This window comes from Nilaparvata lugens, chromosome 11, assembly GCF_014356525.2.
Source record: "Nilaparvata lugens isolate BPH chromosome 11, ASM1435652v1, whole genome shotgun sequence".
Lineage (NCBI taxonomy): Eukaryota > Metazoa > Arthropoda > Insecta > Hemiptera > Delphacidae > Nilaparvata > Nilaparvata lugens.
In genome coordinates this window covers 26,327,244-26,346,273 of record NC_052514.1, presented here as the reverse complement: position 1 = coordinate 26,346,273, position 19,030 = coordinate 26,327,244, and the positions used below count along the sequence as shown (strand labels likewise).

Genomic DNA, 19,030 nt, shown 5'->3' with positions numbered 1-19,030 from the left:
TGGCTTCTAGAAGCATTTTTGATTCCACACCACAGGAGAATGTTGAAACCTAGAATAATAAAATATTCAATTAATTCTCTTCAATCAATGTCGTTATTGTAGCTTGGACCTTATCAAATTTCAGATATTTTACATTCTTAGCAACAATATGAAATTTTGAGTTGTCAGGTAGTTGCAGCAGTTGATGTTTATTGCAGTCCCCAATCCACATCGATCAAGAAAGGTGTGTCATTTCACCTTCAACCAAAAGCCGACAGTGAAATAAAAAAGAACAACGTATGTAAGACAAAACCCTATAGAAAACTGATAGAGACCCCTATAACAAAAATACTAGACAAGAAAAAAGACAAATATAGAGAGAAAGACAAAAGAAACTAGTAAAAATAGAAATAGAAAGCCGTTTACGTAATAAACTAGATGCACCAAGCACCACACACTGGTTCCCAATATCATGTAAACTGCACTAGCTATAGTGAAATTCACTCAGTCAGTATTGAATGAATGGGAAGCATCAATGTTATTTATACGATATACTGACATATAAAGTGGATCTCACAATAGCTCCGTTCAAGGTCACATGTCCAAAGTTTGGAACTCATTCTAGAATGACGATGAATGTACACATATATACCCATATAACAGCCATGCATGAAACTATCTATTCTCACAAGTTTTATATACGTTATACACATATAGGCATGATAGGCTATATAGCCTAGTGCAGTTTTAGAGGGAAACAGTGATAAAGAGAGATTCACTGTCAGCATTCCTCATGAGTTAACAACAATGCTCCCCATTGAACCAATGCTGCCAGTTTGAAATGAATCTTAGTGGATGCGTGCGCACGTTTCTTTCACCACGCCTTCAAGTTGATGTTGACGACTGCATGACGCTCGGTTTCATTTTCAGTGTTGCCAAAAAGCGGGTAATTACCCGAAAAGCGGGTAATGCTGTGGTTAATGGCAGATGGAGGGTAAAAACCGGGTAATTGGAAATGAAAATATTAATCTGTTTTTTTATTTTTACCTTTATAATCTTCCACAAGAAAATTATTTTTCATATTTTCTCATGTTTTTCGACATTTGGAGTGGAAAGTAAGTAGGTAATTCTTGGTTGAATAGGGAATTTTTTGTTGATTAGGGAATTTTTAGTTTGTTGAGGGTAATTTTGACGAAATGCGGGTAATTTTTTGCTCTGGCGGGGGTAATTGGGAAATGTTGGACTAGCAACACTGTTCATTTTCAATCTCTACTATACTCTAGTCTCTATTCAGTGTCAGTGCGAATTTGTATAGCCGAGAGTGAATAGTGTGCAGTGTACAGCCAAATTCTACTGGAATTTCATTCTATCGTCGGTACGAGTTCATCTAGTCAAGTGTTATTTAGTCAATTTAAGCAGAAGTTATTTTGAAAAGAGTAAAAAGTGTTCAAAAGCCGAATTTGACAGAAATTTATCTAGAAAATATGAGTAATATGATGTTTTATATCCAATTTTATAAGTAATATCCAGACAAGTGTGAATAACTTACGGTACTGTAACAGCCAATACTCGTAGAAGTGTTTATAGACAAAGTTAAGTAAAACTTTTTCAAACAATAGTGAATACAGTAGGCCTACAGTGTTCCATGTTTGGTAGACACACTCAACTAAACTTACATAAACAAGAGTGAGTTATATTATTCAGTGATCTGTAGCCAAATTATAAAGACAAAAGTGAATACAATTCAGCGTTTTTATTTTATTGTTTATGAAACACCAAATTCAACAAATTATCTAGACAAATGTGAGCACTATATTCAAAATTTTCAGCAAAATTCAAAATTTAATAGTTCAGCCAAGAAATAACGTTGTTCAGTATTTATATTTTATACCACAAATCAACTACAATTCTCTCCTAGAAATTTTATCTTGTTTTATCTAAGAGTAAAAAAGTGAGTACTGTTCAAATTGGCGTTTATAGCAAAATTTTTCTAGAAACTATCAACAAAAGAGTAACTATCTAGTGTTTTACATTCGAATCTAGCTAAAAATCAGCAAGCCGAAAGTGAACACCGTTGAGTATGAAAATGCTTCGTTTTTCGACGCGTTTGTGCGATGTGGTGAAATCAAGCTTTGCCAGCCGCAGCATATGGACAGTGAGCACGTGTGAGCACAACCTGTGCCTGAGCCACGACCAAGATGAGCCACAGTACCTCAAATACCCGTTCGTGTGGCTACGTGACAACTGTCAGTGCCCCAAGTGCTTCCATGCGCCCTCCAACTCCCGCATCATACATGTGCAGCAGTTCAACTTTGATGCTGTGCCCAAAAAGGCTCAGGTAACATTTACTTTAAACCGTCAGCATTCCCTAGTATAACATCAATACTTTCTTAAATTTCTTCACGTTTTGACACTAAAATGACGACTTGAAGACTATATTAAAATTATTTTTATTATTATTGATCTATACTTTCATCCGTATTTTAAATGTATGGTATTTGTAATTTATTCACACAAAATGGGGGGGGGGGTTCCACCTGTTGCCTCCAAGATTACTATCTTTCAGTAATGATTTATCATCACATTTAGATCGGAGTTTTTTTTCAATTGAGACAGTGTAATATACAGGATGTTCTGAAAAAGGTGCCCATATGTCAGGGCGTGATTCCTCTCATGAAAAGAAGAAAAAAGTTCTTATTAACATAGGGCCGAAAATGCTTAGTTACCAAGTTATACTGGGTGGAAGATTTCAGTTCCCCTGCCGAAACGAAGCCCTACGGGTATTTGTTGGCTGTTAATTAAGATGTACAATTTAATTAGCGTACTTTATGTAAAATGAACTGAAAAATTGAATAAAACCGTTTCCAGACCTGTAGCTACAGTAATTTTTATATGTGACAAAATACTCGAAACTTGGTCCCGAAAAACAAGTTCCTTTAAGGTTTGAAGTAGATTCACTATGTTAAATGTACAATAAATACAAAATATTTTTCTACAAAACTTGTGGGAAATTTAATTTTGAAGAGAAAGATGTAGAATGAATCTATAATAGACAACGTTTGTCTATTAGTCACGCCCTGACTTATGGGCACCTTTTTTCAGAACACCTAAACACTTCACATTAGCAATGTTGAATCTTCTTGAAACCCCCCTTAAAACCTCTTCTCTTGATATACCAACAGTACAATGACATGCAAGGATGTAAGACTGATTTCAATGAGGTTGAAGTCTATGTTTTAGCTTCCATCAGGAATTTAGACTGACATCAATATTCGCAGTATAGTAACATAGTAAGTAGTTACATACGCCAAGCAGGATACAGTATGAAAGAGTCAATGATAGAGCAAATAAAAAATTTACAAGGTCATCAATGAACCAATTGTCCTTCAATAGAAGAGACTGAAGCCACTTCAATGCTACTCAAGATTGGATAGAATCAACATCAATAGCTTCAATTATTCCATAGATAATAGTAATCAGAGACAATGAGAAGATATAGGAAAGAGTAGTTCTTGTAAGGCTTCATATACTTCACTAAGAAAATAATGAAATAAGAAACGTATCAATTAGCCCTATAGAAATAACTAATAAATGTTGAATAGCTTAGTACTGAGATAATATCCCTTATAATATTATCCTTCAGCCAACCAAGACACCTGAGTACCGCACTTTCATTATAATCAAGTACAACTACAAGAACATGTTGTAGTAAGTAGACTACCATATTCCTACAAGAAGAATAAGAATATAGACAATTAATAAAAAAAGCAAGGAAGAATAACAACATTCTTGACTAAGGTAATTTGATAAGAAATAATTCACTAGGAATATGTATGCGAATAATAATATGATGGAGATGGAGCACGTAGCGCTACATTAATTCGTAGTCTTGGCGAAAAATAAATGCGATCTTAAATAGAATAATATAAGTTATTGTACATTAATATTCGTGTTTTAAATATAATCACACATTATTAAACATTACTATGATTCATCGTCTGTTCAAAGATCAATTACATTAACGGTGAGTCAGAGACAAATGAACATTATCTTTTTAATTGTTCATATTCGTTGTCAATCTAATAATTAACATATTACCATTTAGTTCAAACATAAATTAGCGAACTCGTATATTCATACAATCTTTCTCAGATCTTACAATTGCAAAAATAGTTATCTTATCTAATCATTCACAGTTATCCGATACGAGAATAAGCATACAGTACAGTAGGTGTAGTACATTTTTCCATTCAAATGATCTATATCGAGCTCTGGGATTACACTTTCCCCTATTTCACATAAATTTATGAATGATCAATTCCAGGAATACCTCCACGTTTCTACCGTGGAAACAGCGTTCGATTAACGGTAAATTTTAGGAATAGAATTGGATCCACATGTAATCGCAGTTAGTTCTATTCATAGTTCCTATCAAATCCTTCTAATTTATATCAATTGAATTCCACTTCTAGCAGTAGTCGATAAGACACTCCTATATAATGGAATATGCCCATCATTCATTAGCATACATTAACATCATTCATTGTGTCAAACCAAGAGTTCATTGAACCCACAACCTTTCATGTTTGAATAGTTTCCTTTCTCAAACTCAAACCTCTTCCACTTCCTCTATTATATACGAAGTTCCTAATTTAACCACTTCAAATATACAGGATTAGAAACGCTATAATAATTGTGATGAGTAATAATGAGATTTTATCAATGGGAGTATTGTCGCAATGGTTAGAATGAGAATATTCATAATAAAGGCGGGTGCCTACTGTATCGTGAATATCGCCAAGCTTCTAGCACGTACAACCAGTCTGTGAATGTATTATAATATTGATATGAAGTATAACAGTTTCACAAATAATGTGCATAATTAATCAGTTCATAAACTATCCTACATCACTACAATCCCCTACAATCAAATAGGTACTTCATTATTTGCTATGATTAATTTATTGTTTATAAAACAGTGTTTCAATTGTTTTGTTGAAAACGACACTTTCTGTATTGAATCGATAAGTATCCAATACTAAGGTATTTACAGTTCTTTTAAATCTCATTCTGTTAAAAGCTGGCCCGAACTCCAATTTCAGTTAAAATCATTTATTACCCTCTTGTAAGGTAGGGGGTGGTCAGCATGGTGTGTTGGTGATGTTGTGTCATGTGGCAGGGTAGTGATCAAACTTCTGTAGTGAGGAAACTTCATTCGAATGTGGAATTCAATATGAAATTGATATTATTCTTCTGGATTTTTGTTGAGGATGATTGGCTAATATATACAGATGTATTGTGCTAGGAACAGGACACGGAGTAATGAACAAGTCACCTCAATTAATTAAAAATAATTGTTTATTTTTCTGTGCCTAGGGTAAAGGAAGGAAAAAATGATATTAAGAGATGAATGGACCATAAGTTCATGATAGCTCTCGAGCCAAAATATGTTTGAAATTTGCTAGTTGACATTTTGAAAAAGACTCAGTTTTGAACTATGTGAATGTGATAAATATTTAAGTCCTCTTCCTAAATAGTGGTTGAAATAAATTGAAGATTACAAAGACAGATCTGATATTGGGTCTTGTGTGTTACCCAGTTGTACCTTGGCCTAACATTTAAGAATGTTTAGTAATATTGAGATTTGAGATCCAATAATGACTGCAAAAGAATATTGATTGATGGATTTCAATATTCATTCCTACAAAAGCCATGTTGGTAGAGATTTTATTGCAACAATCTAAAATTGGAAATCACTTGAGAAAGTAATAGAAATAAAGCTTGAGAAGACTATTCATCATTCGCGAATTGATAAGTCATTTATATAGCAACCAATATATTCATAAATTGGATTCATAAGTTGGATTTGAGAGGCTACGAGTTTGTTTTGTGGTAAATCTTGTTCAAATTCTATGCAGCCAAGTAACAAGCTTACAGAAATTCAATACAGTAACAAGAGTTCATACTTCCAAGAATCTATAGGATACAGTAGTTGACAGACAAAGATCTATATCACAATATCTATTCATTACGACAGATTCCATGCTCATTCCACTTTTATAATACTTTTAAATATCTTCTCTTCCTCTTCAGACAGCAAGAAAATACGGTTGGATCTAATCTTGTGCTGAGATCAGTACATCAAGGATTTCGAGTGGCTTGTTTACGTAGGGTCATTGCTCGTTGTCAGTGAAGACCTCGCGAAATTGGGTCAAGGCACCATACTGGTTATACACTGTACACAGGTACAGGTACACTATACACGGTGTGAGTCGAGTCAAATGAAAACCTGATACTGATCAATATAATTGCGGGCGTGCGGGTGCGAAAATTCAAACAAGTGTGTACACTACATTACATGTTTATTGTGCCATGTATTTTGAAAGGTATTATTGTTATACAGTATTTGACAGGTGCAGATTGATAACTTCTGCATTGTTGATTGGTACCGGTACGTAATGATTAGCATCAGTTCCAAATAGTATTCAAGTTCACAATAGCTGTAGAAATGAGATGCAATCATGCAATATACAAATCATAATCAGGCGCCGTTTCATAACAATTTGGAAATTATGATTTCAGGATAGAGATTTGATTACACTAGTCATGCATCACTTGATAGGTACTTGACGCCAACGACTGGGATTTCCAGATAGGCAGTGTATGAATTTTCCGTTGATTGATATGGAATGAAGAATAATGAAATTGAAGAATAATTTACTTTGAAATCTGGTCACGGCTGAAATCTTCATACTCTCCAATCATGGATTCACTTTAAATTCAAATACAAAAAACAATTTTAGAAATAATGAATATTAGGCCTTTCTAAAATTCCGAAGTTTATTTATAATAATAAATAAATAATTAGTTGGTGTGTACAGCATTTTTTGAAAAGAGAAGTAAGTTTCTTTATTAGGTTTTGAAAAGAGGAATAAAGATTTATCATACAATTTACAGTGTAAAGAAAAACAAATAATCGAAAATCAATTGCAGAATAATTTCGTTCCATTTAGCAGGCACTCAACAACCCATTAAACATGGCTAATGGTCTATAACTTGATGCCTTTTTACTGTAATATCAACAAGTTATTGCTTTTTATCACCACCTTTTTCATCTCTCTTCCTCAAAATACTTATCACATTTTCTTCTTCCTTATTTGTTGGTCGAATAATGTTTAATTTATAGAATGGGAGGGCAAGGGGCACTAGTGATCATGGCGTTTATCTATGAGACAGAGAGAGAGAGAGAGTAGGAATAAAGGAAGAAGATTATGATGAAGAAGACGAAGAAGAAAAGAAGATTGAGTTCTGAGACAAACGAGAGTGAGAGAGAGTCATGAAGTGGGGACAGACTTGTGCCATCTAATCAAGGGTCCATTGTTGTCATTAAATAAGAACCAACTCGAGATAGATTGGATGACATCCCATTAGCATCGTGTAATGGAAATCAATCAATTCCAATTCTGGTTTCAGAATTGATGAAGAATCCATCAGGCCTTGGAAATACACTAAACTTATTTTTAAAGGAAACAAGACATTAATTATTTTTAATCGATAAAAGTATAAAACTTTTTTTTACTTTGTATTATTTAAAAAACAATTTTCCTCCTCGTAAAATTCGAATGATAAATTAGAATGATGAAATATTAAATTAGCAACAGCCAATAGAAATCTATTTAGAAAGTACTGAACAAATCAGAAATTAACTAATGGAAGAAAAACAGTTATTCGTTATGAATGTCTAGCAATTTCTTTAAAATAAAACTAAATTTTTGAATGTTAATTTAAAAAGGCAGTGTTCACTTTATATTATTTATCTATTTTATTTGAAGAAACATCATAGTTTAGCTTATTGATAATCGGCATCATGGACATTTTTGATAATTATTAATATTCAGTAGATTTTTATTCATAATCACAAATCATTTTTTTAAATAGAACACTACTAACTTACTGTTACAGATCTCAGAAAACCACGTACACATAGAATGGACAGACAAGCATGTAAGCGATTATCCTTTGAATTGGCTAATAGAACGACAGCTAACCCAAGTCGGCCGAAAAACATGGCAAGAAAATTATGGAAGGAAGAAACAGCTTTCGTGGACAGCAAAAGACTTCTCTAGGATATTGAAGACATTCAAATTCAATAAGATTTTAGAAAGGTGAGTGAGATTGAAAACATTTTTTTATTTAAATCTTGTTTTGGAATTATTTAAACCTCAAATATGTATTTACTCAGTTAATCAACGATATTCAAACCCATATTTCCAGTATCAAATTCATATACATTTTTATTATTAAACAAAAATTCTAATTAAATGCTGTAAATCCAATTTCTAATTTATTTGCATCCATATAAATTTCAGCTCACATGAATATTTGGAGAAATGAAAGCATAATCCTTGTTTATATGGGGCTGAACAAAAATTCAGACCTAATTTTAGTTTGAGTCGCTTCTCATCTTCCAATCCAATCTCCCAACTTACCAATCTTCTGTTGTAAATGTATAATTGAAAAATGAACTAGCTATCAGGATTGAAGTTTTACGAAATTTCTTCTTACATTAAAACCTAACTAAAATAAGATTGTATCAATGTGTAGGCATTTCATTTTGGAAATAGAACATATTTATTAGGAAATAGTGTTTGAAAAAAACATTCAAGATAAATCATTCTAGAAAATCATTGGTAGTATATTAGAGCAAACTGTCTTAAGATGGAATTCACAGAAGACAGTGTTATTATGGATGGAAACCATGCTTGAAAGTTGAAACTATCAGAAAGAGAGGAAGAAGTACAAAAAATGAAAGGGAATGGACGGAGAGTGGGAAATTGAGGAACAGATAAGCAAGCATAAGACCAATTTAAAATGATAATAATTGAATGTCTTGAAATATGGATTGCTCTAAGCGCCTGCTTATCCATCTTCATTACTCATAGAGTATTCTTAATTATACAGAGTACAGAGGGGATAGTCTCTTCCAATCGATTAATCGCTTTAGTGGCAGGATTTGCATTTGAAAACCAGCGAAGCCATCTGGGCAAAAGATTCATTCTATTCCAAGTCAGGTTCTGTTTCTTACTTTCTTGTAACGTATGATTTTATTAATTTCAACCAATGTATTCTAGGTACCTTGATTTCAACTATAGCAACTATAGTGAGACACATTTGTGCAGCGTTAAAGGAGGGAGAAGTAGCTAAGCTTGCCGATCGGGTGGCATTCTTGAAAAAGACTCAATATGGGTAAGTTGAAATAATGTTTGACTGGCTCTGATAATTGAAAATTTCATCCTATCATAATCAAATCATCATATGAAAATGTAATCATATCGAGGCTCCTATGCAGTAAATAAATTTGAACATGGTTCATCAGACAATTCTACATTCCAACTTAGATTAAATAAATATTAGAGTAGCCTAAATGGAATACAGTAAAGAAATATTTAACTATTTTGATACTGCTTGGAAATTTTCACTTGTTTTTTTTTATTTTACCTCTATTTTCATGGCCACTCGTTTCAAAAATAGTATAAATTTATTAGTAATGTCCTTCTAAACATGAAAAACATGCTATTGAAATACCTCCCATGATTGAAATATTGAATTTATTCAATCACTGATCCAATAGACATAATAGAAAATCATGTTGTTCAGGAACAACACTGGGATAGAAAGCATTTTAGTTTTGAAGTGGAAATTTCTATTGCAAGTGAATGATTTGAATAAGTGATGATAAATTATTACTGAGTTCCGTTCTACTAAATAATCGTTTTAAATTATGGAAAAATTGCTAGCGGGGAAGCGATTTGACTCAGTGGTCGCGCTGATACGCTAACGCTTGGATAAGTCAAGAACCATGCGCCATTCCTCCCGTTGGAAGGGTGACCACTTGAGCAAACTCCTCTGAATATGATTCATCAGTTAAAAATCGCTAGAAGTCTACAAATTAATCATTTAGCTATGATTTATATCATAAGGTCATACTTGTATGAATTATTAGCTGTGATGTATATAATAGGCTCATACTTGTATGAATTATTTTATAAAAAAATCAAGATTGTTTTTAGATAGTGTGGTTTTATGTGACAATTATGTTGAATTTGCTTCGTATTATTGTGATATAGTTACTGTAGTCTAAATAATACTACAATTTTTAGTTCCTGAATGTTTGAAAATATAAGCCTTATAAGTGCAAGGCAACAAATAAGCTATTGAGAAATAGCACACAATTAATCTTTGACACCGTGTTATATTGTTTGAATTTTACACTATTTATTTACAATATTTAATTTTTTTATTTGTAGTGGTATGTGAATACCTACATTGCTTCAGCCTCCTATTGGATCTACTGAATTTATTCTTCGAGTACTTGAGTTGCAATTTTCAGCATCTAATTGAGTATTTTATGATCTATAATTGCAGAGAAGTATTCAGGGTCGAAGCGAAACCAGATACAACAAATGTTGCTTACCTCAATGGACCTCTGCAGCTGCACACTGATCTCCCGTACTACGAATACAAACCTGGGGTAAGAAAAGAAAATACAGTCATTTCAATAAACAAATACTTTATTGGTCATAAATATTTTGAGAATACTTGGACCTTGTCAAACAAACATGAAACCAACAAAATGATTACAACAAATCTTGAGAACTATTGAAAAAATATATATGCTTAATAACGTACTAACAAGGAATATCAAAGAAAAAATTAATTCATGGCATGAGTGATATTCTTGTCAATAAAAGTATTTCAAGATTATCACTCAATTGATGGTTGATCATAAATCTTTAAAATACTTTTCAGATAACAAACTATTATGCACGGATACCGAAATGATAACTGTATGTAAATGAATATGGACGTTATTCACCGATTATTATTTAGACAACTCATAACTGAACAAACTGTCACCGTACATTTTAGGCAATTTGTTGAGATTATTTTAAAAGGCAACCATGTTGCAACAATCTGTCAAGAATGTGGTTACCTCGAATTTGAGAAAAGAAATCATAATCATAATTATTTTTCTACTCACCAATAAGGAATTCAGACGTTTCCTGTGATAACAATCTTGAATGAGCAGTCGAAATTAAAACATTCATTGAGTTATAAAGCTGAGGTAATGAGGATGAAACTACTGCTTGAAAAGATCATGGTTGTTCTCAAAAGTATTCATTTAAATAGATGTTTCAGTGCATTGAAATGATAAGAATACCAACAACTACTCAATATTGTACTCCACTTACTACACACTTTTCTACACAATTGACTCATGCTCCATACCTGAACCTTGCTTCCTACAGGATAAAATGGATAGTTCAATTTTCCAAATCCACGAACCAGTTATTTGTAACCATTCCACTTTGCTTTTGTGTTAAATGTTAACTTTTTAAAAAATGGCAGGTAATCTTAGACATTATTCATACTCCGAATTAGCTGACATGCATTTAATGTATGGAATGGGACACTACTGTAATAGTACTGAAGCAAGACGTTTGTATCAAGAGAACTTTCCTAACCGAGTATGTCCAAGTTCAAGGTTTTTTGCCACTATCCATCAACGTCTGTCTGAAACAGATTCTTTGATATCCAAAGAGCACATTTATGCAGGCAGACCCCGATCTACTATGACTGTTTAGTTAAAAGAATAAGTTCTTAATGAAATTTATGAACATCCAGAGAAGAGCACAAGAGAATAATTGTCAGTGCAGTTTAATGTCAATCAATCTATTATTTGGAGGATACTAAAATAGCAACAATTACATCCATACCATCTCCAGAAAGTTCATACTCTATTGCCACGAGACTGTATTCCCCGTGCTGGTATTTGCCTATGGTTTTTAGTAAAACTTGTTTACCCAAACTTTTTAACAACCGTTTTATCTACCGACGAGGGACACTTTACAAGAACAGCTATCGTTAACGTCCACAACCAACATATTTGAGCAGCTAAGAATCCTCATGCCATCAATCCTAATCTTCCACAACATCAGTTTTCAGTAAACATTTGGGCAGGAATCATAGGAGATCATCTACTTCTGTTCGAGCTTCCTCCCAGGCTTAATGGTATAATCTACTAGTCTTTTGGTTTAATGTCATTTAGATATGCTACTTTCATATAAGAAGAAAACTTTTCATAAAAAAACCGAATATTCTATTTGCAATCAGCTACAACTTATGAGTTATTAGTTCTCTCCTCATAAAACAGCAAATTTTTGTGGTGTAATATACTACATAAGAATACATTTTATTCAACTTTTATTTAAATTTAGTTTACACAGCTTACATAATTCTTTTCAGAATTAAATTCTCTACAATTTTTATTGCGAAAAATTATTTGTTCACTGGTCATTAAAGAAAGTTATTGGGCATCAAACGTAGAAGTATGTGTTTTTCTACTTGGATTTTTTGCATATTTCAACTTTTTTCTCAAAAACTACTCACACTACAGCTTCCAGACTAGTTTTATTCAATTTGTTGAGATTATTTTAAAATGCAACCATGTTGCAACAATCTGTTAAGAATGTGGTTACCTCGAATTTTGAGAAAAGAAATCATAATCATAATTATTTTTCTACTCACCAATAAGGAATTCAGACGTTTCCTGTGATAACAATCTTGAATGAGCAGTCGAAATTGATACATTCATTGAGTTATAAAGCTGAGGTAATGAGGATGTAACTACTGCTTGAAAAGATCATGGTTGTTCTCAAAAGTATTCATTTAAATAGATGTTTCAGTGCATTGAAATGATAAGAATACCAACAACTACTCAATATTGTACTCCACTTACTACACACTTTTCTACACAATTGACTCATGCTCCATACCTGTACCTTGCTTCCTACAGGGTAAAATGGATAGTTCAATTTTCCAAATCCACGAACCATATATAATTACAGTAATAAATTACACTGCAATTCTATTTCTGATTCTTGTCCATGTTATTTTGATTTTAGGTGAACCTATTGCACTGCATCGTAAAAGCGGAAGAAGGAGGTGAAAATCAACTTGCCGACTGTTTAGCTGTGGCCAAAGCTATCAAATCGACGAATCCGGGAACCTACTCGATTCTCAAGGACACCCCTGTCATATGGTCAGACCTTTGCACCGAGGAAGGACGCAGTTATCACAGCGTTCACATTTCTCCTATTATCAAGTAAGTATACATTTTCGTGTACCGGAAAAATCAGTGAAATCTATGAACTATTTTCATTATCCAAAGTAATTTTCTTGACTATTGATAGGTTTGAATTACGGGACAGAATGGACTTTTGGGCATATGCCTGAAGTGAATGATTAAGCGATGCCTATATATTGTGATGAAAATAATTTGTTTCAAGTCACTTCAATTAATTATTTAAAATAAAATTTATCAAAAATTAAGGAATCGTATTGAAAATGCAATGTAGTACGTTTCCGCCAATGATTGTGGCGTTTCCCGTCACAATAAGCAACGTACGCAGATTCAAGCATGGAAAGCGGTGGCTTTTGTGTTACATTTTATATTTGACTTGAGCCTCTCCTCATTTTTCCTGTTTCATCATTATGGAGGTATTGCTGAAACTAACAAAGGAGGTTCCTGAGTTTTGGTGGCTGAAATTTAATATCACTTCCCACTTTCTTGAATAGATTTCGTGCAATTTTTATAAATTACATAGTTTTTTGGCTTCCTCAGCAATCTTTCTAAACTTGAATGTTATGTACTTTGATTTTGATTTACTCTATTTAGATCTTTGGGTGTCTCTTCAGGTATATTTTATTGCAATTTATAGATTATTAAAATATTTCAATGTGTTAAAATTAGTTTTAAAAAATTATGAATCATTCTATTCTGAAATCGAATATAACTATATTAAGATAAACCCTCTTCATTTCTCCAAACTGACTTCGTGTCATAGAGTGTTCAAGCAACAAATTTATAGATCACACAGTAGCAGTTATTCAGTAGCTAGAATCACCCCACCACCCAATGCAACACAAGACAGGAAATCGTCAAATACATACATAACCACATCCATTGGGTAGAATTGTATAAAATCAATCCATCCAAAATAATTTATTTTGAAAAAGTGATCAAGATGGGTACTGAGGGGTTCCAAAAATCTCTACATAACACTAAAATCGTCGATTTAATATCGAAAATAAAATACGAATTTATCCCATGTGTTCAGCTACTATTTAAAAATAATTCATGTTTGTTTTGTATTGTGATTTGCAGAGAAAACGAAGATGGGATCATAGAGAGAATAAACTTCAGCCAACCACAGAGAGACTCCTTCATGAATATGCCTCTCGAAAAAGTGCAATGCTGGTACAACGCTCTCAGAATATTCTCACAGAAATTGTACAGCCCCGAATACAGTGTCCAGTATATGCTCGAGCCAGGTTTGTGAATTCCAATGTTTATTTTCGAGTTGGAAATATATATATATTTGATTTCAAATCCCTACAAAGTAATTTAAACGTTTTTTAAATTAGAATAAGAAGAACCATGAATGAGATCAATTGAAAATAATACGTATCAATATCAAATAATTATGTAAAACTCTCTCTCTTTCTCTCTCTCCAATGGCGCTACAGCCCAAATCGGGCTCTGGCCTCAACCAAAATACGCCTCCATCCATCTCTATCTAACGCCGCTCTCTTCCATCCCCTCAATTGTAACATTTCATTAGCATCCTTTTGCACTCTATCCTCCCATCGCTCCCTTGGTCTCCCCACAGGTCGTCTTCCTCCAGGCTGACCAACTAACACTTTCCTTGGCATTCGTGTTTCAGGCATTCTTTGCACATGCCCTGCCCATCGGAGGCGCATCAATTTTATGTGGGCCGATAATTGGGGCTCTGCATAAAGCTCTTTCAATTCAGCATTCGTACGTATGAGCCATTGTCCATCCTCGCAAACCGGTCCATAGATTCTTCTCAGAATTTTTCTCTCAAACACATCCAAGATACCCACTGTTCTGGCTGTGATGGTCCAAGCTTCACTACCGTAGCAAACCACCGTTCTTATTATACTCTTATAGAGCTTTATTTTACATATACGGTGTACATTTTTATTCTTGAGTATGCTCAGTAATGAGAAAAATGTGCGATTTGCGGCAAGGATACGTTTTTGAATTTCTTTTTGCTCCTCATTACAATTGGTCACACAACTTCCTAAGTACGTGAAATTGTCAACTACTTGGTAATTCTTCCCACCACACTCCAGAAATGGCCCAAGCCGATTCCTGTTATGTCTTGATTGGTTGAATACTTTAGTTTTGTTGACATTGATCTCCAGACCAACTTCTGATGCGCTTTGCTCCAACTCCAATGCTACGTTTTTCACGGCTGCAAGAGACCTTCCAAGTATGCCTATATCATCAGCATATCCAAGTATTTGTGTTGACTTGATCATCAATGTGCCACTCCTATCCACTGAAGTCCTCCTAATAGCGTGCTCTAGGGCCAAATTGAAGAGAATTGGTGCCAATCCATCTCCCTGCTCAAGCCACGCGCCACCCCGAAACAGTCTGTGAGCTCTCCTGCCACTCTAACTTGACATACAGTATTTTCCATAGTGGCTCTGACTAGTCTCACCAGTTTTGATGGTATATTGAAGTCCAGCATAATTGAGTACAGCTTCTCTCTAACAATGCTGTCATAGGCCTGTCTAAAATCAACAAACATTGCGTACAGATCTATGTTGTTTTCCCAGAATTTTTCCGTTATCTGCCTGAGAGTGAATAACTGATCTGTGGTTGATCTGCCCGGTCGGAATCCTGCCTGGTACTCTCCAATTATATTTTCCACATGAACTCCAAGCTTCATCTTCAGCACTGTGGTGAATATTTTATATGGCGTGTTTAGGAGATAAATACCTCTATAGTTTTGGCAGTTGAGTTTGTCTCCTTTTTTATGAATAGGACATATTATGCTCTTTTTCCACTCCTCTGGGAGTTGTTCTTCATACCATATTTGCGCAATGAGTCTGTGCAGCCGTCTCCCCATTTGTATTCCTCCATATTTCCAAAGCTCACCTGGTATTCCATCAGTTCCTGGCGCTTTATTATTTCTTAATATTTTAGTGGCTTCCAAGATTTCTTCTAGGGTTGGAGCTTCAGTACAAGCCATATTTTCCTGGCGTTCATTCAGTCTAGCATCTTCGTTCTGTACCATTCGTGGGTCAGCCTGGTTCAACAGTTCACTGAAATGTGTCTTCCATATCTCCTTTATCCCCTCTTCATCTCCAATCACCTCTCCATCCTTGTTTTTGCATAACACTGTATGAGGTTTATATCCCTTCTTAGAAACGTTGATCTCTTTGTATGCTTGGTGTGTCTCATTCTCCAGGAAATTCTTCTCAATTCTCTCCACCATTCTATTATGATACGCTCTCTTTTTTGTTCTGATTATTTTATTCGATGCCTTTCTGGATATTTCATACAATTCTTTCTTTGCTCTAGTGGGTCTTTGGATATAATTTCTCCTGTTTTCATTTTTCACTTCAATTGCTTTTCTACAGTCTTTATCAAACCATTCTTCTCTTCTTCCTCTCCTGACCCGTCCAAGTACTGTTTCTGCTGATGCAGTTAAAACTTCTGTCACGTTCCGCAATTGTTCCTCTATTGTCATGTCACCTCCAGATCCTTCTATTTCCTCAATTTTTTCACTCAATGTATCTTCATACTGGTTCCTTATCTGAGCCACATGCAATTTATTGACATCGAACTTCGGCCGTTCCTGATATCTGTTGCTTTTAGCTGCAATGCGACATCTGAATTTCACACCCACCAGATAATGGTCAGAGTCACAATTCGCTCCTCTGTAGCTACGCACATTCATGACGCTGGACATTCCTCTCCTATCAACAATGACGTGATCAATCTGGTTGAAGGTTCTGCCATCTGGAGACACCCATGTTTGTTTGTGGATGTTTTTTCTAGGGTGTTGTGTTGACGCAACCACCATGCTTCTGGATGTTGCAAATTCTACAACTCTCCTTCCATTGTCATTGCTGACTGTATGAAGACTGTTTGATCCAACAATATCTTTCCAGTGATCTTCCCTACCCACTTTTGCATTCATATCTCCAATGACTATCTTTATGTCATTTGATGGGAGACTATCATATATACTCTCTAGTTTGGAATAGAACTGTTCCTTTATTTCATCATCTTTATCTTCTGTTTCTGCATGTATGTTGATGATTGACAAATTAAAAAACTTTGCCTTAATTCGTAATGTACATATACGCTCGTCTATTGCTTTAAAATCCAGAATGTTATGCTTGAACACTTTCTTGACTATGAATCCCACTCCAAACTCATGTCTCCCATCTTTATTTCCACTATAAAGAATCGTACCCTCTTTAGTGTCAAATATTCCGTTTCCAGTCCATCTTAATTCTTGCACAGCCAAAAGTGATATTTTATATCCCTCCATTATTTGAAACACTTCCTTCAAGGCACCGCCTCTATACAATGTTCTGACATTCCAAGGTCCAAGTCCAATATTCAAGTCGTTGCGTTTCCTATTTTTTTCCTTTAATTATGTAAAACAGTTGAATTCTATTCTGCGAGGTATTTATTGTATCATGCCTCAGTTCATGCATAATGAAACGAATAATATGGATGTTACTAACAAAATTAATAAATAGAAATGGATATAATAGTTATCTCTACTAACAATAAGGTAACCCAAACAAAATGAACATTTATGTATACAAATACGAGTATATCTTGTGTTCCACAAATATTAGTTCAATGAAGAAGGAAAAAAATATGTATCTCAATCACTAATAATTCAAGGTTTCATTTGAAATATTTGAAGTCATTGCGTGAAAGTAGATGGAGTTTTTTATTGATGTACTTGATATTTAGTTATCACAGATTATATTCCAGTCAGGTTTGTCTATCAGTATGTCCATCCGAACAAGTAAGAAAATTAGAAGACAATCGTTGGAAAATTGTTTGAGAAGATGGTTGAGAAAGATTCATTTTCAACTACTTGTATCGTGCTATTTAGTTGCTATTGAAGAGGAATATAATTATTATAATAACATTTTGTTTTCACAAGAATAGACACTAGCCTTAAGTGATAATTTTGGGCAATAAAGTTTATGAATCAATAAGTTTTCGAGAAAATATATTATATTTTTGAGGCTTCTATTAAAGCTTACTAGAACAAGTAAATTGGAGAATTTTGAAATCTCACGCTTCTTTCCAACCCAATTAGTTGAGTTTCTAAATAAAATATTATCTTGCCTATTTCTCAAGAATAGCTCATTCTGCATTAAATACAAACTTATTAGTAAAAATAATCTATATCTGTTTTGCAGGACAAATTCTGACATTTGACAACATTCGACTGGTACATGGAAGACTGACTTATGAAGGCGAAAGACTCATAGAAGGTGGATACCTTGATTGGGATCACATTTATTCAAGACTACGAATCCTACAGTCAAAATACACGTGATGCCATTCAAATGGAATAGAATTGATTTACAATGGAACTTTTTGGAACTGAACGTGGCATTCCTATATCATGATGAAATTTTCTACTAATTACCATACGTATGTACATTATTGTAACTAAGCATTGGCTATTCCATAATCGGAAGTCTTTGAAATAAAAGTTGTTTTTCTAGAAGTTGGTTATATTTTTCATCAATTGTGGTATTTTATCAATTTAGCATGCTAGTCTCAGAATATCATAGTATGAACAATACTGTGAAATAAATTAACAAATGCCGTGTGTCATGGCTGGCTCAGGTCTCGAGTCACGTGTCAGAGTTTTTAGGTCGCACCTGATCAATTTCAGGGCCTCTGACATGACTTGACTGCTTTTAGGCAACCGAGACCGACGGTTTAACATGTCCCTCCGAAACACTACTGTAGTTCCAAACATGGTCTGATGACTGACAATATTGAATGTAGAACTCAAAAGTTGAGATTTAGATGAGAAATACATACTACAGAAAAGATCCTGTCAAGTATGATTATCTAATTACGATATCATGATTGTATACGGTAATGAATGAATCATAACTCATATAA

At 34.0% G+C, this 19,030-nt stretch overlaps 1 protein-coding gene across 1 annotated transcript; it reads left to right on the top strand.

Moving 5' to 3' along the window:
• Window positions 1-1,243: 1,243 nt before the first annotated feature.
• On the top strand, window positions 1,244-18,623 carry LOC111046390 (gamma-butyrobetaine dioxygenase-like). Its single transcript, XM_039437260.1, has 8 exons — window positions 1,244-2,317; window positions 7,942-8,144; window positions 8,660-8,669; window positions 8,984-9,225; window positions 10,405-10,510; window positions 12,945-13,144; window positions 14,207-14,373; window positions 18,310-18,623. Exons 1-8 carry the CDS (start codon window positions 2,060-2,062, stop codon window positions 18,447-18,449), a joined length of 1,326 nt encoding a protein of 441 aa, XP_039293194.1. The 5' UTR covers window positions 1,244-2,059; the 3' UTR covers window positions 18,450-18,623.
• Window positions 18,624-19,030: the final 407 nt, after the last annotated feature.

Bases quoted from the DNA above. Each gene is read 5' to 3' on its own strand.
- LOC111046390 (XM_039437260.1), top strand. From the start codon at position 2,060: ATGAAAATGCTTCGTTTTTCGACGCGTTTGTGCGATGTGGTGAAATCA. The intron at 9,226-10,404 runs GTAAGTTGAAAT...CTATAATTGCAG, and splicing joins TTGAAAAAGACTCAATATGG to AGAAGTATTCAGGGTCGAAG. The intron at 10,511-12,944 runs GTAAGAAAAGAA...TTTTGATTTTAG, and splicing joins ACTACGAATACAAACCTGGG to GTGAACCTATTGCACTGCAT.